The sequence below is a fragment of the Tachysurus vachellii genome, chromosome 18 (assembly GCF_030014155.1).
Source record: "Tachysurus vachellii isolate PV-2020 chromosome 18, HZAU_Pvac_v1, whole genome shotgun sequence".
Classification (NCBI taxonomy): Eukaryota; Metazoa; Chordata; class Actinopteri; order Siluriformes; family Bagridae; genus Tachysurus; species Tachysurus vachellii.
Genome location: NC_083477.1, coordinates 778,867 through 800,481, shown reverse-complemented (window position 1 = coordinate 800,481; position 21,615 = coordinate 778,867). Strand labels below are relative to the sequence as shown.

Below are 21,615 nucleotides of genomic sequence, written 5' to 3'. Positions count from 1 at the left end.
CTCACAGAGGTATCGTATAAGCCTCGTACACAACGCTGAACGTTAGAGTGCTGCTCACTTGATGTAGTTGAAGTCGGTCTTGAGGGTGACGAAGGCTGAGCTGTTGCTGTTCTTTTTGAGTGCCATCATGCTGGTCTGCCACTCCTGCACCGATGCCCAGTCACTCAGAGCCACATAACACTCACATGCCTTATTGGCAAGAAAGTTCAGGACCTCAGGAGAACACTCGCTAGACTTCAGCAGAACTGTCTTCTTAACGTCTCCTACACAGTGAGACACACAGAAGGACGAAAAGAAAAATTAATCAATTCTCAAAAACCGCTTTGAACGGCCGTCATTTCACACTAACACAGAGCTCATGTACCTCAGACGATGACAAAAGAACACAAGGGTGCCGATATTTCAGTAAACAGAATTCTATGTGCAAACCTCGTCACCTAAAAGCTACAACGCAAACAAGCGGCGATGTTTCAGAATGGTTAACGGACCATTGTGCACTACGTGCGTTAGGGCTGGGCGATACGACTGAAAACTGTATCACGATATCAGTGTTTCATATCGGTCGATACCGATAATTATTGTTATTTGTTATGACCTGTTTATAATAAGGACCAGGAGAAAAATCTATTACATTTAAACCTTTTTATTTTAAACTTAACCTTCATCTGATCGTAATCCATCAGTTATTAAGACAGAAATGACAACAAGCAGGAAAACTCACATAATTATAATGTAAACATGAGTCTAAAGTCACAATGAACACTTAACTGTTATCTCTTAACATTTAAGGTGCAAAATGAAAAAATATAAATGCTTAATAAAGTGTAATAAAATAGTGCAAAGTGTTAAATATAAACAGAGAAACCTGAGAATTTAGTGCAAGTTTAGTGTTAGGAAGTTCACTAGCTGTTCACCTTCTGGTGAATAAAGTGTGTAAAATATGTGCAGTGTTTTGTAAACGTAAATAAAACTGAGGTAGACTGAGATACATCTGTAATATAAAACACAAACCTGATACACTTCAGTAACATTAATATGAAAAAGTAGCTCACTTTTCCTCTTTTATTTACAATTTCCTCGCTCGCTGCGGCTCATTTCCTGCCGATCAGTCGCCGGTTACTGAAGCGGAATCCAGCACCAGACAACGATATGGTGCAACCAAACATGCTCCTGTTACATGATTGGCTGTTAGCGTGTCACTCCCTATGTTGCTAGGTTACCAGAGAGCGAGTCGCGACCTCGGTTTTCTTCCGACGAAGAATAAAAAAAATATCGAACGTTTTATCGAACACATTTTTTATTGACATCGATCACGTGTCTATCGCGATACATATCGTTATCGTTTTATCGCCCGGCCCTAGATAAGAGTCGAGTGGATGATTACAGGCTACAGAAAAGCTCTATTCACTGGGAAAATTGAGATCATCTCTACATTGAATACATGTGTACAAATATTATAAATGATACAGAAAAAAAATATTTCCACACCATTTCCTGTATGTTTTGGACTGGAGCTGTTGCCTGTGGGCTGGTTAGGGAGCTTCAGTAAGGATCTGTCGAAGCCTTTGATGGAGCAGTCGACCCCAGTGATGGCACAAAGCTGCTCCTGATATTCCAGAGCAGCTTTCTCAAACCTAAGACACACCAGAATAGAGTTACAGAAAGCGTCCACCATTTATTCATCTGTTCAAACATTAAGTTTTATTAAATGAACAGAATAACTCACTTCCCCTCAGCCTGCAGAGCTACAGAGCCCACCCATGCCACGCTCTTCCCCATGTGGGCCGAACTCCATGCTGCTAAGCCCTGGATGGCTTCAGGACAGCGCAGCTCACACAGAGCCTCCACGAGCATGGTGATGGGAACCTCCATCTCAGGGCCCTGCAGGAACAGCGGAGAACATGACGCAACTTTAGTTCCATGTTTCAGCGCTAGTTAATACAAAAGGGTGCTTATCGAACCTGCGCACTGCTGTTCTTGATCTCGGTGAGCAGGTCGAAGCCGTGGCGTATGGTGACTGCAGGCTGGCCGGACATGAGCCCCACCCTCATCAGTGCCAGGCGGATCCTCGTCAGCCAATCCTGACATGTCTGACGGTTGGTGTAGAAAAAGGTTCGAATGCCCTGAAAAAAAAATAATATACCAAAAATAACATAAGCGACAGCTGACATTTTATTTGTAGGGTGTTTATGCTAAAAAAAAAAAAAGTACCAATTAATGAAAAAATCTGTTTTGACGTGTATATATATATATATATATATATAAAAAATAATAATAAAAATAAATAAATAAATAAATAAAAATACATGAATGTATTTACAAATAAATGTAATGCTCATTAGTCTTGGGCAAATAAGTGGTTCTAACACACACGAGGTATGAAAATACTCACTACAACATCCCATTTTAACCAGTAAAGGATTATGTACAGTAATTGCAGTAAGAGCATTAGGCTAAATTTTACTGGTGATAATGAAACACACAGGTGACAGTTACCTTGGGTGGGGCAGTGAGGGCATTGGCGCAGCCTTCATAAGCGTTGTACATTAGCTTCTCGAGGTTCTCGAGGAACTGCAGCAGCAGAGCGAGGCGGAGCTGATTGGTGTGATGACCTTCATCACTCTCTCCTCCACTCCACTGACTCAGCTCCTGCTCACTGTTCAGACTGTGAGCTGCCAGACTGCGAATCATCCCTAACACACACACACACATTGACCAGAACACAGCAACTTCATGAGCCAGACAAAAATAAAATATGCATTATACTGAAGTATCCAAATAAAAACAATAAAGCAACAGTCCCAAAAATCCACTCACAGGACAAACAGGGAGAGCAGGAGGACACATTACTACTCAACTACTCAAAAATAATATTAAAATGATTTATTTATTATTATGATTTGCAATGTCATGGTTTATTTCTCTAATAAATTTCTTCAACTTTCGTCTTTTCCCGTTAGGGGTCACTAAAGTGAATCATCCGTCTCCACCTGACTATCCTCATCATCCTCGACTCTCACACAAGTTACCTTCATGTCCTCATTTAACACATCCATACGTCTCCTCTTTGTCCTTCCTCTTGACCTCTGACCTGCAGCTCCATCTCCAACATCCTTCTACCAATATAACCATCTCCCTCCTCTGTACATGTCCAAACCGTCTCAATCTAGTCTCTCTGTCCTTGTCCATAAAGACAACCTGAGCCGTCCCTCTGATGTGCTCCTTCCTAATCCTGTCCATCCTCGTCACTCCTAAAGAGAACCTCGACATCCTCATCTCTGCCTCATGTCTTTTCCTCAGTGCTACAGTCTCTAACCCATACAGCAGAGCTACACACACACACACACACACCACTCCTGACCCTCTTCTCCACCCACTCCAACCCACCTGTACTCACACCTCTTCACCACACTCCCCGTCACGGTTGACCTCAAATCCTTAAACTCCTGCACCTTCTTGACGTCAGCCTCCTAGAACCTCACTGTTCTTCTCCCCTCCCTCTCCTTCACCCACATGGATTCTCTTACATTCCTCTTCTTTCCAAAGCAGACCTCCACCTTTCCAGGTGTTCCTCCACCTGCTCTCTACTCTCACTACAGATCACAAGGTCACCCACAAACATCAGCCTGTCCATCACCATAGCAATATTTCTAATAAAATAAAATAAATTAAGAGAAGTCTTCATCCAAAACTCCGAAGACTTTTTGGCAAACTTTCGAACTGTATGCAAAAATAAAGGCGGCAGTAATAACAGGCAGTGTGGAATGTACATGCTGACCTTCGATGGTTTGGAACGTGTCCTGAGCTCGTCCCAGCGGGGTGCGCAGTTTGGAGAGGACGGTGAATTGAGCCGCTTCCCACACGGCCCACTGCCACAGCACCGCCTCGGTCTTCAACAGAGAGCGCGGCACCACCGCAAACTCGTGCTTCTCTGACCGCTGACAGCTGTGATACAACCTCTCTAACCATGGCTCCTTCCTACACACACACACACACACACACACACACACACGGTAAACTAATATTCAGTAATAAAGCACACTGTGTGGTGGGACGAGAGCTACAGGTACAATGTTTTATTCATTAAAGATTTTTCCCCCAACCTCAGTGTTACTTATAAATATTAATTAATTGTTACTGGGTCAGATTTACACCAGCTGGGTTTGGTCACCACTTACTATAAGAAAAACAGATTTTATTTAAAAAACAAACAAACAAACAAAAACACAACCCTGTATTTTTACATTTTTCTCAAGCTATGAACTATAACAAAGCAGAAAGAAGTTTTAAAAACAGCGGTTCTATGATAACGGAGGATAACGAAGGTGATGGCATCCGGCTCACCCCCCACGGTGGACTGTCCCATAGAGGATGAAGCTGATGAGGTCGGAGAAGTCCTGCGGGTGGAAGGTGTTGCTCGGTGCTTTACTCATGTGCCTTCGGATGGCAAGAGAAATCTCGTGGATCTCCGAGGAGCTGCGATTACTGCTGGAAAAAAACCCACCAGAAATGAAACAGATGTTAGATCTGAGGACCGACTGAGACTTCCACAGGTCCGGTGTTTAAAATGTACTGAAGCTGAAGAGTCACTACATCCGAATCAGACGTCAGACACACAAAAGGTGGTCGCGACTCACCTCAGTGCCACGTGCAGAGGGATGGATCTCAGCAGCTTTCCAAAGGCCTGTCTGACTCGAACACTGGAGTGAACCAGCTGCACACGGCACACGTCCACACATCTACACACACACACACACACACACACACACACACCCCTCAGAACATGCAACACGTTTTCAGATCTCTTACACACTTTACTGTCTGTATAAGTACATGCTCTGACCTCTGCAGGAGCTCCATGGGGAGGGACGAGGACAGAACCTGTAGACTGCTGCAGGTCTGGAGACACACAGTGGGGTCTTCATTCAATGCTGCAGCAAAAAAAAAAAAAAATTTATTTCCAAGGAAAAATACAAATTAAAAGATACCATATGTACAAATAAATACTGTAAAACAATACCACAGACCCATAAAGAGATCGTCTGTGAACAGCGATTTGTCTCACCACAGATTCTCAACTGGATTTAGGTCTGGACTTTGACTGAGTCGCTCTAACACATGAATAAGCTTTGATCTAAACCACTCCATTGTAACTCTGACTGTATGTTTAGGGTCATTGTCTTTGGAAGGTGAAGCTCCGCCCCAGTCTCAAGTCTTTTACAGACTAACAGGTTTTCATCTAAGATTGTCCTGTATTTGTCTCCATCCATCTTCCCATCGACTCTGACCAGCTTCCCTGCTGAAGAAAAGCATCCCCACAACATCATGCTGCCACCACCATGTTTCACGGTGAACACGGTGTGTTCAGGGTGATATGCAGTGTTAGGTTTCCACCACATAACCTTTCGAATTTTGGTCTCATCTGACTAGAGCACCATCTTCCACATGCTCGCTGCCCCCCCACATGGGATTTCTTATGGCTCTCTCTCACCAACGGCTTTCTCCTCGTCGCTCTTCCATACAGAGCAGATCTGTGGAGTTCACGACTAATAGTTGTCCTGTGGACAGATTCTCCCACCTGAGCTGTGGCTCTCTGCAGCTCCTCCAGAGTTACCATGGGCCTCTTGGCTGCTTCTCTGATTAATGCTCTCCTCGCACGGCCTCAGTTTAGGTGGACGTCCGTGTCTTGGTAGGCTTGCAGTCGAGCTCATACTCTTACCATTTCAGGATGACGGATCGTACGTCATGCTCCGTGAGATGTTCGAGGCTTTGGATATTAATTTATAACCATAACCCTGCTTTAAACTTCTCCACAACTTTATCCCTGACCTGTCTGGTGTGTTCTTTGGTCTTCATGATGCTGTTTGTTCACTAATGTTCTCTAACACGCTTCTGAGGGCTTCACAGAACAGCTGTATTTATACTGAGATTAAATGACACAGGTGACTATTTACTCATTAGGGGACTTCTGAAGGCAGGTTGACTGGATGTTAGTTAGGGGTATCAGAGTAAAGGGGGATGATTATAAATGCACATCACACTGCTAGATCGTTTCTCACCGTTTGCAAGAAGTCCTTTACAGAATCGGTGAAAGGAGGGTAGAGAGAAAAGCGGGGAGTACGTCTCCGATTTCTTCATCATCAGACAGACTTCCAGTGACCAGGTGAGAAGGAGCTTCCTGAAAACCACAAGAAACACGTGCTCTTAGAGCTGAGAGAGAGAGAGGAAGAGAGAGAGAGAGAGAGGGAGAGGGAGCGAGAGCGAGAGAGAGAGCGAGAGAGAGAGCGAGAGAGAGAGCGAGAGAGAGAGAGAGAGAGAGAGAGAGGAAGAGAGAGAGAGAGAGAGGGAGAGGGAGCGAGAGCGAGAGAGAGAGCGAGAGAGAGAGCGAGAGAGAGAGCGAGAGAGAGAGAGCGCGCTCGCATGCCAGAGAGAGAGAAAGAGCGAGTGAGAGCGAACGGTACCTGGGCTCAGAGTTTAGGTGCTCTTTACACAGCAGTGTCCCCAACAGATTGAGAAGTGTGCTGAAATGCTTCTTGGTTGCCGTGGTAACCGTGCTGATGACCGCTCCATCGAAAAGCGAGGGGCTTGATGAGCTGAGGCTGCTGGAGATGAAGTGGTCGTGTCTGAGTGAGTAGGAGAGCAGAAACACGGCGTTAGAATAAAAACAAACGAACAATTAAATTCACATCGTGTTAGAAACGGAAAATCTCAAACACCTTTTGGGAACGTTTACATACTGTGTAAGATGTAACCGTTACAACTGGTATAATTACACATGTTTATGGAGGTGTACATGTGTGTGTGTGTGTGTGTGTGTGTGTACCTGGTGCAGTGTGAGTAGAGCGTATAGAGAACAGCGTACTGAACAGAAGGGTAGTGTACAGCCAGCTCATTGTGAACCAGCACCAGATTTTGGCTTAGGAGTGCAAACACAGTAGGAGAAAGAGCCCACATCTGTAACAGAACACACATCCATCATCATCATCATCATCATCATCATCATCCAGGTCTGTCCCTGTGAATGAGCTGTTAGCAGCTTAGTAAAGTGTGTTGATTATGAATAACCCTGTGACTTGCAGCTGTGCTCCTGTCAGACATGTGAAACGGATCAGAAGGCAGATTGACTTTGGTAAAGTACGAGCGCTGTACCGACTCACCCCGATCAGAGAGTTCTTGGTGTTGCCGATGGTGGTGAGTGTGCTGAGGTTGAAGATGAGGATGAACTCCGCTCGGTCAGGGCGGAGCTGCAGGTTGCTGAACACGGCGTGTTGGATGTTGGGACACGCTGCAGGAAGCCCTAACAGTGCCAGCAGGCTGTTGACGGCACAGCCCATTTCCCCCAGCACCAGTTTATATGCTGCTTCCAGGATGGGGATGTTCTTTAGGCTCAGCACTGCCTGGTATACACTGTGTGCTGCCACCATCACCTACAACCAAAAAAAAACAAAAAAAAACAAACCACATTTCAGAACGAAGGGAAACACAAATAAAGCTCAGCGTCATTACAGAGATGATGTGTTCTACCTCTCGCTCTCTGTGGAAACGCAGCTCCAGAAGCTGGGACTGTGGAGCCAGCAGCTTTTCTACAAACGTAGCAGGCAGCTTGGTGTTTATCTGCTCAACAATCTGCACACACAGACAGACATTTATACACATTCTCCTTCACATTAAAACAGCTTTTTAACGTGTATGTGTAGAACCGAGTTAAACGAACAGGTCGCTGTTAGGAAGTATTCGATAGAGAGTTTTGAAGACTCGCCATGGTGAGCAGGTTCAGGACTCCCACGCCGTACTCAGCGCTACACAACCGGCAGCTCTCCAGCTGGTCCAGGCCGTAGGAAATGACCGCTCCGGTTAGCTGGCTGTTCGAATCCATGCTGGTCATCAGAACACACACACACTCGTTTCCCGCGGTCAACACGGCCTCTGAGAAGAAAACCTGCTTTGCCGTAGTGATGCACGCTAAAACACGGTTCAACACCTGAGAGAGAGAAATAAATTCTTAAGATGTATTTAAACACTGATCAGGGTTCCCACTCTTTTTCAGAGATCATTTTCCAGGACTTTTCCAGGACATTTCAAATTTAGCAAAAAAAGACAAGGCTCACAGATTCACGGCCTAAAGTAATATGTTCTTCTCTCCAGAAGTCTTAAAAACAACGTACACTTTATGGCTATTACTTAACTATACTTTTAAAGACAATTTGTCATGTGAATGAAATTTCAACATTTATAAAATAAAAAGACCGCACATATTAATACCCTTTCCTTTCTCAGACCAATGCCGTCATGCATGCTTTAGTTTGCTGTGCATTCTCCTTGCACATGATATTCAGATTAACAAGGTTAATATAACCTGCTTTCCCGTCACCATTTGCTGAAAACATTTGAGCACTTAAACCATTCCTAGCACCTGAAACCGCCAACACAAGACAGCGTCATCCGTCACAGCGAGATTAAACAGCATAACAAAAAACTCAGCGTCCCTGAACAGAGCGTTTTGTTACTAACGTTAATTGTTTCGATCAGTTGTAAACTGTTCTTTAAATGATCAAGAACATTTAAAAATAATAATTTTCCAGGACAACAAGATTTTTTCCAGGACAATTTATGTTTTCTCTCATTTTCCATGTGTTTTCCAGGACTGGAACATTGGTCATTAATTTTCCAGGATTTCCAGGTTTTCCAGGACGCGTGGGAACCCTGACTGATGTAGGATCAGTGTGTGTAACGTTTTCTTTCAGGCTTCTAATCAAACCGTATAAAGGAACACCGGACACTGCGTGTACGTGATACTCACGTCAGTGACGTACGCCTCGGTGATGGGCGGCCCCCGGATGGGGTTGAAGCGTTCCCCGATGCTGCGCACCACCGTGCTGAAGACCCTCAACAGAGCTGCCAGTTTGGGCAGAGACACAGCGGGAGGGGGAACATCCTCATCTACTGCCTCTCCTGACACCACGTGGCTTAGATCCTGACAATAAAAGTCAGAACATGACATGACTGCAGCTACACCGACAGCAATGCCAACAAGAAAAAAAAAAGCCATTTGTCTCGTGTATGTGATGACCGCTGATACGGCGTCCTCTCGTAGGCGTGACAAATGAGAGTTAAAATCTAAACAAATGACATCACTAATCAGCGTAGAGAGCAGTCGTGTGCTTTACATTAAATTCCTACAGCTTCCTACTAGCATCAACTCGGCCTGGATTAACACCACGAGCAGGTTAAACTAGTGATGCTTTCTCACTAGAGACCCCAGTGAGGCTGTATTTGTCCTTACAATGTCTTTACAACCGTTTATAGATAATTCATATATGAAACCAGTTACAGGATTTTCTTCCATGTTTGCTGGAACTAAAGTAAACCAGCTTGAGATAAACGTGTGGATTATTTAGGATGTGGTAGCTCAGTGGTCAAGGTGTTAGGACTACTGATCGGAAGGTCATGGGTTCGTACCTCAGGACCAAGCTGCCGCTGCTGGGCCCCTGAGCAAGGCCCTTAACCCTCAATTGCACAGTTGTAAGTGACTCAGGATAAGGTGTCTGCTAAATGCCGTAAACGTAAAACGTAGTTGCTTATCTTCAGGATCAGACCTGATTTGTATAGAACTAAGAACCCGAGATCACAGCCGTGTTGAACACGTACGCAGAAAACGATCAGTTTATTGACTGCTAGAGTCTGTTGTACTGCCATAGAAAAAAAAAATCTGAAGTTGTACAGAATAATACAGAAAATCCTTACAGCTGTCTGGAACAACTGTTATTGAGACCCTGTACCTCTGCATACGCTTCCATGTCTTCCAGAAACTGCCCCAACAGTGTAGTAGAAAAGGCCAAATCAGCCACCCAAAACTGCTCCAGACTCTGTAACCAGCCTGTCAACACACACACACACACAGTTTACGAGCTTGATAAATAAAATAAATTATAGACACCTCTCTCTCTCTCTCTCTCACACACACACACACACACACCCCCCTTACCAGACACCTGCAGAGTGAGGGACGGTTTCTGCGTGTGATCGATGTGCCACCCCACCAGGATGTCCACTGTGTCCTGAGGAGCAGAGTCAATAATGAGTTACACGATCTCTGAGCTGTGAGACAGAGGTACGTAAACGAGCGCCGCTTACCCTGAAGTTGGTACTAAAGATGTGCGGGTAGCAGCGAGCCACCAGCAGAATGCACTTCACACTCTGACACAGCAGCTCCGGGGTGTCCAGGTTCTCCAGGATGGACTGAAGGCTGCTCATCACCAACTAAACAGAAATAAAAATGGGGAAGAGGGAAAAAATGTGTGTCACAGCAGAAGGACACCAAGAAGAGTCGTGTTCTCAAATTAGACAAGTTCGTATTTATTTTAACTTGCAGTATAGATCGTCGTAGTACTGTTAACTTTTCTAGCTACGCTACAACTCGTGTATCCTGATGAGCATGACGTTTTACCGGCGACACTAATAAAGAGCGCACACACACCAAATCCGTGTCTATTGTTCAGAGTGAGATCAGTGCTCATGGAAACTTCTTCTGACAAACAGCTGGGGTTTTTGTATTTATTTTTTTTTTTTGCTGGGTTCAACAGCGGCACTTCGTGAAAACTACAATGTTTCTGTATAATATTCATTTTTAATAGAAAACGAAGTTAAAGGTGGGGTCTCCGTTGTTTGAGAAATGCTTCAGTAAACTGAGTCGGGACGACAAACTAAACAAAAATCAAAACAAACGTGTAGCCAATGAGCAGAAAGGGGCGGGGCTTGTCAATATGGGCGGAGAGAGTGTTCAGTGTTCATGTGTGACATCAGCAGAAAGCGGTTTTAACATTGACATGGAGGATAAAAACAAAGAAAGAAAGAGAAGAAAGACTTACGATAAGGTAAGAAGTAGGACGTGTTAATATAGGATCAGCTTTCCAGCGCTGGAGAGAACTGAAGGAGCAGGAAGTTGGTCACATATTCACAGATTGGAGTTTCCTGAGTCAATAACTCCTGAGCTAAACACTGTTACTACACAAATAACACCTCTTTTCTATCGTAGTAATGTAGAGACGCAGCTACAACCGTGTTTTGTGTAGTAACAGTGTTTAGCTCAGGAGTTATTGACTCGGGAAACTCCAATCTGTGAATATGTGACCAACTTTACTTAAGACGCCGAGGCGCTTTTTTCCTTCTCGATAGGTGAGTAACGTTGGTTTTGTTTTGTTACACAGAACTAATATATGTCTTTGTCCTTTACATGATTATGTTTGTGTGTCATTTTTGCTTGTTTGTTTATCTACAACCGTATTGTTCTTCCCTTCAGCTATGATAGACACGTTTCTTTCCGTTAGTTGCCTGGGTTACGTATGTATGTGTGGGCGGAGCTATCGATACAGGGGTGGGACCCATTTGGGTTAGGGGCGTGTTTGTTTTGGTGATTTTATATGTCAACATTGGCTTTCAAACAACAGAGACCCCACCTTTAATTATAGAAGCTTTAAAAGAGCTGTAATGAAGATGAAGGAGGAAAAAAAAAAAAGTGTCTGTTCTCATGAATGCTTTATTTATTAATTAACTGTGTGTCAGTCAGGAACTATGTGCTGGCTTCAATCACTCTAATGGTTGCTCTCACCAGCCTGCTACTGTGCAGACTGCTTTTATCTGATCATTGTTAAAGTACACACTGTTCATGGGAGTTTGTTATGGTGATCAAACAGACCGATCACTTGCACTGTACCTGCATGACAGGTGAGAACGCTTTCTTCTCCCCTGCCGTCTCCAGAGCTTTGTACATGGCCACCAGGTAGAGCAGCTTCACTTCGTCCTTACTGCAGCTGCTGAACTTCACAAACATCCACTTGAAGACTTTTTCGGCCTCGTAGCTGAGGCCGGCGCAGAGCAAACCCAAGCAGCAGGCCGCTTCCTGTCGTAGCTCGTGGAGGAGTTTACTGCTGCAAGGACACGGTGAAAATACTCAGTTAGTGAACATGCTGAGAGCTGAGAGACAACAAGGTCTCATCAATACGGTGATGAATCAGGACAAGATCCGAAATATTAAGATATAATATATACACATTCTTTTTGTAAATGATTGATTTATATAGAAAATACAAAAGCACATGAATACTTCGTTCACATTTTTTACTAAACCTGTAAAAGTACAGAATGTTAACATTTTAAAGCGTCAGTCTTTATTAAAGGGAAGCCTAAAAACAAAAAAACAAAAACAAAAACCTGCATCTTATCACCCAAACAATTAATTCTTAACACAATTAGATACCGTTTACAATGACAATCTGACGTGCGAATAAAGTTTGCTATAATAGGATCTGTGCTAAGAACCTGGCAGACAATTGAGGGCAATGTTTGAATAAATTTGAATATTCATGAACCTGCAGTTTGAATGAATAAATGTTTGAATAAATTTGAATATTCATGAACCTGCACGTTGTAACTGACATTTAAGGCTCCAATTTTTTCACATTTATTTACCAACTTTTTTTTTATATTAAAGTCTGACATGACAGACAGAAGTAAATAAAGCTTCAACAGTTTCTGAATCAACAAAATAATCCAATAGAATCTTAAATATTTACAAAAATTTTACGACATGTACGGGGCAAGATTATTAAAGTATTGGCACCCTCAGCTCTGTTTTAATCCTGTGAGATGAAAAGGGACGACACACTTGTATTTTTCCTTGAACAGAGAAAAATCAATGCTTATCTATTCCTGTCATTATGTAGTAATTTAACAGTGGAGGTCTTTATAAAACACCATAAAACTTGCACCACTATGTACATGTTTTTTTTTTTCATATTAAACACAAATCTGTTCAGTATTCGTGAAGCACAATCGTACCTTTCATTCAGAATGTCATTCAGAGTGCTCAAGATGGTATCCAACTGTTTAACCAGGACCTGGAACAAACATGATCAGACATCAAATACTACAAAAGGCTCTGTAATAAACACCGTAATCGCCGTAGGGACGGCCAAAACTTACCACCTTGTTTTCCGAGTGCACGATAAGTTCCCTCATTTGTTTCAAGGTAGCCAGCCTGCGGTCCCGGTCGTCCTCCCGCGACACCCTCCGCAGTAGATTGGCGAGCCGAGACTCATCAGAATGAGCCTGCGGTCGGTCTGCGGTGAGGAGCAGAAAAAGTCGTGCCTTCGTTTAGTCTTTTCTCTTCTGTAACACTAATAAACTTGACCAGATCGTTAGGAGTGTGTACGATTAAGATAAACTCAACGTTTTCACGTCGGATCGATTTTAATTACATTAAAAATCAACGTAATTCCTTTTTTCTTTTTATTCCTTACTTGTACAAAAAAAACATAGCAGATACACAGATCGTGATTAAATACTGACAGGATGAAGGGATTAACACGCCGTGTCCTTAGATACGCTGTAACTGACATCCAAACTTATAGCCACCGTGTGTCCTGGGGCAGAGCTTTGTGAATTTGAGCAGATTTAAGTTCCTTAAAATAAAAAAATGATTGTTTTTGTAAACTTTTTATACTGCAAATAAAACTAGTGCCACATACGACATCTATTAATGCATCATTTCTAGATATACAACATTTTCATTCACTCATTTTCTACCGCTTATCCGAACTACCTCGGGTCACGGGGAGCCTGTGCCTATCTCAGGCGTCATCGGGCATCAAGGCAGGATACACCCTGGACGGAGTGCCAACCCATCGCAGGGCACACACACACACACACTCATTCACTCACACAATCACACACTACGGACAATTTTCCAGAGATGCCAATCAACCTACCATGCATGTCTTTGGACCGGGGGAGGAAACCGGAGTACCCGGAGGAAACCCCCGAGGCACGGGGAGAACATGCAAACTCCACACACACAAGGTGGAGGCGGGAATCGAACCCTGGAGGTGTGAGGCGAACGTGCTAACCACTAAGCCACCGTGCGGGAGAGATATACAACAATTTGAGCTATTTAGCTCCTTCCTGTGAAATATTACCCTGCACTTAACTTGGCACGCAGATTGTGCAGATTGTGCTAAACAAGACTATTTATAGTCTTGTTTATGGGAAGTTTCTATTGTCCTGTAGGACGTGTGTGTGTGTGTGTGTGCATACAAACCCTGTGATTTCCTCATGTCCTTAGCAGCTAAAGCACGGTGTCCATGCTGAAAACTGGGTAAATCCGACGTCACATCATTGATCCTCAACTCTTGCCCCAGCGACTTCCAACCAAATGTATTTTCACTGTGGCCTCCATCAGTGTCATACACACCTGGAGATTAGGGGGGGTAAAAATAAAATAAATAAATAAAATAAATAAAACATGAGAAAGAGATACTCAAAGCCTATAACACACACACAAAAGCCATTTCAGTGCTTTCTAAAGTCACTGATCGTTTCAGTTTCGTTTTCTTTCGGGGATCTGATCTCACAGGTTTCACGGTCATGTTGAGGGGATGGGGGTAGCTGGGGGCAGTTGTAAGTTCACTGGACACTCGACAAGGTCTTGCTGTACATCAGGAAACAGACAGTGTAATAAGCCATCTTCAAATCAGACCTGCTAACGCTTCGTCTGCTGGACGTCAGTAACACGCGTTTTTCACGCTCATCTCCTCGCGCGACTTAAACTCTACAGAACCTCACGACAAGCTCACATTAAAAATATTAAATTAGATTATTATTAAAGTACTATTTCTAATTTGCATAAAACTTCTTTAATATTCATAGGTACAGGAAATCCATGTAAAGCCTTAAAAATATTTAATAGCATCAAAATAAGTGGTGAAACGCTAAACCCTTAAACTTAGACAGAAATCTATAGATGAATAAATATAATGGTCTAAATAGTTTAAATATTTCAAAGTTCATAAACTTTTTTTTTTATAAATCATTAAAATATTTCTAGAAACATTGACCATTATTTTTTACAGGATGTATTGGTGGAATTTAAAACATTACATCCTTCGATAAATAGAAAAATAACAATATGATAAATTTGATTAAATAATCAGAATTATTTAACATTTGTTGAATTACTGGCTCATTTATTTATTGTTATTTATGAATCGACGTAGTTACGGAGGAGAGTATTTACTTATTCAGACTTATCTGCTTATGTACTAATGAACTTAATGAGAATCTTACTGACACTGTTTGGAGGGCAACAAAGGAGGACTTAATGTATTTTAGATTTATTTTAAAACCATAAAATCCCCAAATCTGCGAGCCCCGATCGGTTCTTCTAAGAGCGTCACACAGACCTCCTTCTTCCAACGAGCCATGAGTGGTGTAGGCATCATGGTGCAGCGGTGGGGTTCCCGGCTGCTCGGAGGGTGCAGACTCGTAAACAGCTACTGAACCGAGCTCTCTAGAGACGCTGCACTTCACACCTTCCTGGCTGGCTGACGTACTTTCGCTTCTGAAACAAACAAGAGCACAGACAAGGTCAGGGAGCACCTTCACACACACACCAGAGTAAAACCCTGACAGTAAATCACACGTAGCGGCTGTTCGTTCACACGGCCGTGTACGGCAGTGTGAGGAGATCACTTGGAGGCAACAGGTGCTTTTATAATATTGACAGGAGGAGTCTCCGGTGTCAGCACTTTATTATGGTCTACGGCACTAACTAACATCGCAGTGTAGTGAAAAGACAGAAAGAAAAATAGACAGAATAAAATAGACAAAACAAAAGGACAAGAAACGTATAGAATATCAAAAAGAAGTAAATGGAAAAGTGAAAAAAAGAGAGAGAGAAGGACGAAAAGAATGTACACGAATCAGAAATAACAAGCAACAGAAAGGGGTGAAAACTTTTGCACGTTTGGACTACACTCACTTTCTGCTGCTAAAGTGAAACTAAAGCAAGTCCTGAATAAAACGTCACCTGCTGTTACACACACACCCTCCTCCTCCCCTTCATCCTCACCTTCATCCTTCTCCTCCTCCTCACCTTCACCCTCCTCCCCTTCATCCTCCTCCTCCTCACCTTCATCCTCCTCCTCCATCCTCCTCCTCACCTTCATCCTCCTCCTCCTCACCTTCATCCTCCTCCTCCTCACCTTCATCCTCCTCCTCCCCTTCCTCCTCACCTTCATCCTCCTCCTCCTCACTGACCATTATAAACAGTTAGCACACTTAGAGTCCTGGACGCTAGCAAACTTTAGCTCCAGAAACAAACGACGGGAAACGTGACGTTTTTAAAGGCGTTATATGACTTTAAAACACTCGCTGTTTATCTTTACGACTTTAACCGTATTAATAGGAAATATTACGTCACAGCTAATAATACAAATTATAAACAAACGAACCATTTACATTAGCGAGCTAGCATGCTAAGTGTCTGCGTGTGTATAATTAGCTTCAGCTTAACAAACACGACGTTAACGTAATGAAGTTCTCGGGAAAACGTATACAGTTAATTATTAGTATTATTATTAGTAGTTAAAACATCGGCATGATAGCAAGCTAAAGCTACACAAGTGTGCACAAGCTACACAACCACCGAGCAACAATTTAACTACCCAAGTGTTTCTCTCGATTATAAATAAATAAATAAAAAAAACAAACCAAATCTCTCACCAGCTTCAAACCTAAACTTGGACAAACTTAAAAGAAGAATTAATAAAGTCTGAGCAGGTGACCAATGCTAGCTTCACCTGGCTAACAAGCTAATCTGAGCAGTCGATACGCGGCATCCTGTGACGCGTTAGCATTAGCTAGCGTTTACCTCAGCTAGCCTTTTCCTCGGCTAGCTTTACCTCATCCCGCTTTTACCTCAGCTCGCTTTACCTCAGCTCGCTTTACCTCAGCCCGCTAAATAACAAACGAAGTTGGTTTTGTAATAAACAAAAAGAAAAGCATAACGAAAGTTTCACATGTATAAAATATATTTAGTGAAACTGAAATAAAAGGCATAGAGACGTCCGCTCACTGCGGTTTTATTGTATTTATAATAAACTACAATCTTTTTAGGCTCCAGTTAAACTCATCATTACATATTACAGGTCGGAATAAATTTAACTCGTAAATATATTTATTAACGCGGCTGCGTCTCAAACACCGCGACTGTACAACCTAGTGCACTAGATGAAGTGCACGTGGCACTTGTTATTCCCCGATGAAGTGCACTTGTCCGTGTGAAGTGTTTATCTGTTTGGAACTCGGCCCACAAATAAGGTTTACTCACAAGCGCGGAAACGGTTCTTCTGATAATATTAATAATAATAACGGCTTATTGTACATCCACATTGTATAATACACAATTATGTCACTTATAATTGTTATTTAACGACTAACTGTCCCGTGTAGTCTTTTAAACGAGATGTTAAACGAAATGTTGACTTGTGCTAAGCTCAATGCTAGCTAACATGCTAACATGCTAAGCGCGCCGCTCGCTAGCACACGATGTTTACACACATACCTAAATGGCTACTAAAGTGATAATCGATCCTTTCACACGAATGACAATGCAGTTATATAATGTTAAATAAACTCAATTAAAAGTAACGCAGTAGATTCAGTTCACGCTGCTCATTTTAATTTACAAAAGTAGGCCTGACTGAATCCCCGCGCTTTCGTACAAAGATCCCGTCACGGAGCGACACCAACCTGGGCTGCCAGTCATTCCAGTTCCGGTGCAGTTTATGGGCGCTGCTAAGCCGAGACCCGAGGGCTTTGCGGCTCATTACCTTCGCCAGGACTGCATGACCCGCTTCACCACGGGGAAACGTCCACAGAACCTGGCCGAACGTCGCGTGTTTAATCTATTCAGGCTCATAAACTGTTAAAACGCCGCGCAAACCACCGAGAAACAGACCGTGTTTGAAAAGTGCGAGCAATGCGGCCTGACCCTCCCCTCTATTTCTGCGGTCATGTGTGAGCGCTACACCGCGCCGCAGCAGTGACACCTAGCGGTCAGAGAGCGTCTGTGCGTCTCTCCGCATTAAAGGAGGGGTCTCCGTTGTTTGAAAGCCAATGTTGACATTTGAAATCACCAAAACAAACACGCCCCTAACCCAAATGGGTCCCACCCCTGTATTGATAGCTCCGCCCACACATACATACGTAACTGATCGAGAGAAAGATGTCTTTATCATAGCTGAAGGGAAGAAGAACAATACGATTGCAGATAAACAAACAAGCAAAAATGACACACAAAGCATAATCATGTAAAGGACAAAGGCATATATTTTTATATATAGACTTGCTCATTGGGGATAAATACATATACATACATACATTGTAAGGACTCTGCCTGAACTCTGGCCACGTGCGTTTGTTTACGTTTCTCGTCACGTGTCTGCCCTGCCTTTGTCTGCTCCTCCCTGTCATCACACCTGATCCTTATTGTGTCATCATTGTCTTTTGTATTTAACTGTGCCACGTTGCCTCGTGCAGCGCGGCATCTACTGTGGTCTTAGTTTTGTTTAGTCCTGTCTCGAGTCCGTGTTCCTGTTTTGTGTTTGTGTTAATAAATCCCTTTTGTTTTAGCTATCCTGCATTTGGGTCCACTTCTGTTCCGCGTCATGACATACATACTGTGAACTATATATCTTGAATTTTTTATTATATTAAATCCTTATACTTTTCCTTATGTTTACCTTCTGCTCTATGTTTATGTACTGTAAAGCTGCTTTGAGACAACGTCCATTGTAAAAAGTGCTAAACAAATAAAATTGAATTGAATTGAATATTAGTTCTGTGTAACAAAACAAAACCAACGTTACTCACCTATCGAGAAGGAAAAAAGCGCCTCGGCGTCTTAAGTAAAGTTGGTCACATATTCACAGATTGGAGTTTCCTGAGTCAATAACTCCTGAGCTAAACACTGTTACTACACAAAACACGGTTGTAGCTGCGTCTCTACATTACTACGATAGAAAAGAGGTGTTATTTGTGTAGTAACAGTGTTTAGCTCAGGAGTTATTGACTCAGGAAACTCCAATCTGTGAATATGTGACCAACTTCCTGCTCCTTCAGTTCTCTCCAGCGCTGGAAAGCTGATCCTATATTAACACGTCCTACTTCTTACCTTATCGTAAGTCTTTCTTCTCTTTCTTTCTTTGTTTTTATCCTCCATGTCAATGTTAAAACCGCTTTCTGCTAATGTCACACATGCGCACTGAACACTCTCTCCGCCCATATTGACAAGACACGCCCCTTTCTGCTCATTGGCTACACGCTTGTTTTGATTTTTGTTTTGTTTGTCGTCCCGACTCAGTTTTCTGAAGCATTTCTCAAACAACGGAGACCCCACCTTTAACTTCATCAACAATAATAAAAAAAAATAACATTGATATTTTAGATGTGTGATGTTTCTGTGTATAAACACCAAAGCATCAATTCTTTCCGTCGTTTGATTTTTTATTCACGTCTCTGATATATTTTTGGTGACCACATTTATAGGTTCTTCAGGGCTGGAGATGAGAGTTTCTGATGTTCTTGCACAACATCCCTGAGGAAGAAGAACAAGAAGAGAGAAATAAAACAGAATAAGGGAAACACCAAGCATTTTAAAATCAATCAGAATCATCTTTATTTGCCACGTGTGCGTAGACAAGCAATTTGTTGTGGTTTTTAAGGACACACACATGAAAAAGTGTTGGCACCCTTCCTCATTTGTCACACTTTAATGTTTCAGATCAAACAAATGTAAATATTAGTCAAAGGTAACACACGTAAACACAACATGCAGGTTTTAAATGAATGTTTTTATTATTAAGGGGGAAAACTAAACCCAAACCCACACGGCCCTGTGTGAAAGTATTTGCCCCTAAACCTAATAACTGGTTGGTCCTCCCTTAGCAGCAAGAACTGCATTCAAGTGTTAGTGATGACTTACAGTGAGTCTGTTACAGCTGAGTCTGTGGGGGAATTTTGGTCCAGTCGTCTTTACAGAATTGTTGTAATTCAGCCACATTGATGGGTTTTCGAGCATGAACCACCTTTTTAAGGTCCTGCCACAGCATCTCATTAGGATTCAGGTCAGGACTTTGACTCCAAAGTCTTCATTTAGTTTATCTTCAGCCATTCAGAGGTGGACTTGCTGGTGTGTTATGGATCGTTGTCCTGCTACAGAACCCAAGTTCACTTCAGCTTGAGGTCACAAACAGAAGGCCGCACTTTGTCCTTCAGGATTTTTTGTAGACAGCAGAATTCATGGTTCTGTTTATCACAGCAAGTCTTCCAGGTCCTGAAGCAGTAAAACAGCCCCAGACCATCACACCACCACCACCACCATGTTTTACTGTTGGTGTGATGTTCTGTTTCTGACATGCAGTGTTACTTTTACACCAGATGTAACGGGACACAAACCTTCCATAATGTTCACCTTTTGTCTCGTCAGTCCACAGAGTATTTTCCCCAAAAGTCTTCAAGATCATCAAGATGTCTTCTGGCAAATCTGAGATGAGACTTTATGTTCTTTTTGTTCAGCAGCAGTTTTAGTGTTGTATCTCTGCCATGCAGAGCCATTTATATACAGTCTCCTTCTTATGGTGGCGTCATGAACACTGACCTTAACTGAGGAAGGTGAGACCTGCAGTTCTGTGGATGTTGTTGTGGGGTCTTTGGTGACATCTTGGATGAGTCGTCTCTGAGCTCTTGGGGTAATTTTGGTCGGCCGGCGACTCCTGGGAAGGTTCACCACTGTTCCATGTTTTCACCATTTGTGTATAATGTCTCTCACTGTGGTTCACTGGAGTCCCAAAGCTTTATAAAGGGCTTTATAACCTTTTCCAGACTGATAGATCTCAAATACTTTCTTTCTCATTTGGTCCTGAATGTCTTTGTATCTCGGCATGATGTGTAGCTTTTGAGGATCTTTTGGTCTACGTCACTTTGTCACTCAGGTCTTATTTAAGTGAGTTTGTGATAGTGAACAGTGTGACAGTGATCAGGTGTGGGTGTGGCTAGAGAAATTAAACTCAGGTGTGATAAACCACAGTTATGTTTTAAAGATGACGATTTATATCATTGCAGTCAAAGTGTTGGTGTATAATCTATCGCTCAGCTCTGGAAAGTATTGGCACACTTACATAAGATAAGATAAACCTTTATTCGTCCCCCAGTGGGAAAATGTCTGTGTTACAGCAGCAAAGAAAAAATGTGCAAATATAAAGTAAACATAATACAAATATCTACAGTACAATGTATAAGTACAAAAGAAAAGAAGCAAACAATACAAAAGACCTTCAGTATGACTTAGGATGTAACAGTCTGTCACTGAAGGAGCTGCTCAAAGATAAAACAGTTTCGTACATGCCAAAAACTTCATTATATTTAATCACACACATGAATATTAGATGTAAATGATGGTGATTTAATTTGGGCCCTTGTTTTAAATTAAAGTAGCTTTAATGGTTATATTGACATATCTACACACTTTAACATATTTACACTGACTTTAATTTTCCCAGCCTCGACACCATGGAGCTGCTTCACAGTGAACCTGTTGCCACCAGATGGTAGCGTGCTCTAAACCTCAAGCTCCACTTCAGGAGAAGATCCACTCATTTCCTGTGGTCCGGGTCTCTCCCGTCTCTTCACGGATAAACGGAATCCATCCTGAACATTGATCTCAGCATGTTTTATGCTGCTCTTTGTCTGACTTCCACATCACGTTGCTAGGCAACCGCA

The 21,615-nt window shown here is 42.6% G+C and overlaps 1 protein-coding gene across 3 annotated transcripts in view; it reads right to left on the bottom strand.

The window, feature by feature from the left end:
* The window catches only part of smg1 (SMG1 nonsense mediated mRNA decay associated PI3K related kinase), a 34,893-nt gene extending 17,041 nt beyond the window's left edge, over positions 1-17,852 (bottom strand). The window contains exons 1-25 of one of the 3 annotated variants that reach the window (XM_060892510.1): positions 17,587-17,852; positions 15,237-15,394; positions 14,096-14,248; positions 12,982-13,118; positions 12,838-12,896; positions 11,714-11,927; positions 10,135-10,260; positions 9,986-10,058; positions 9,780-9,877; positions 8,801-8,974; positions 7,760-7,981; positions 7,525-7,626; positions 7,158-7,427; positions 6,824-6,954; positions 6,462-6,623; positions 6,060-6,178; positions 4,844-4,931; positions 4,638-4,739; positions 4,345-4,488; positions 3,779-3,978; positions 2,497-2,693; positions 1,962-2,123; positions 1,727-1,881; positions 1,489-1,634; positions 59-263 (exon numbers count right to left, since the gene is read on the bottom strand). In XM_060892510.1, coding sequence (XP_060748493.1) covers positions 59-263; positions 1,489-1,634; positions 1,727-1,881; positions 1,962-2,123; positions 2,497-2,693; positions 3,779-3,978; positions 4,345-4,488; positions 4,638-4,739; positions 4,844-4,931; positions 6,060-6,178; positions 6,462-6,623; positions 6,824-6,954; positions 7,158-7,427; positions 7,525-7,626; positions 7,760-7,981; positions 8,801-8,974; positions 9,780-9,877; positions 9,986-10,058; positions 10,135-10,260; positions 11,714-11,927; positions 12,838-12,896; positions 12,982-13,118; positions 14,096-14,248; positions 15,237-15,394; positions 17,587-17,663 — 3,674 coding nt within the window. In that variant the 5' untranslated portion in view covers positions 17,664-17,852. The remainder of the gene's footprint in view (positions 1-58; positions 264-1,488; positions 1,635-1,726; positions 1,882-1,961; positions 2,124-2,496; positions 2,694-3,778; positions 3,979-4,344; positions 4,489-4,637; positions 4,740-4,843; positions 4,932-6,059; positions 6,179-6,461; positions 6,624-6,823; positions 6,955-7,157; positions 7,428-7,524; positions 7,627-7,759; positions 7,982-8,800; positions 8,975-9,779; positions 9,878-9,985; positions 10,059-10,134; positions 10,261-11,713; positions 11,928-12,837; positions 12,897-12,981; positions 13,119-14,095; positions 14,249-15,236; positions 15,395-17,586) is intronic. The other 2 variants (XM_060892511.1, XM_060892513.1) reach the window with 2 other exon arrangements.
* Positions 17,853-21,615: the final 3,763 nt, after the last annotated feature.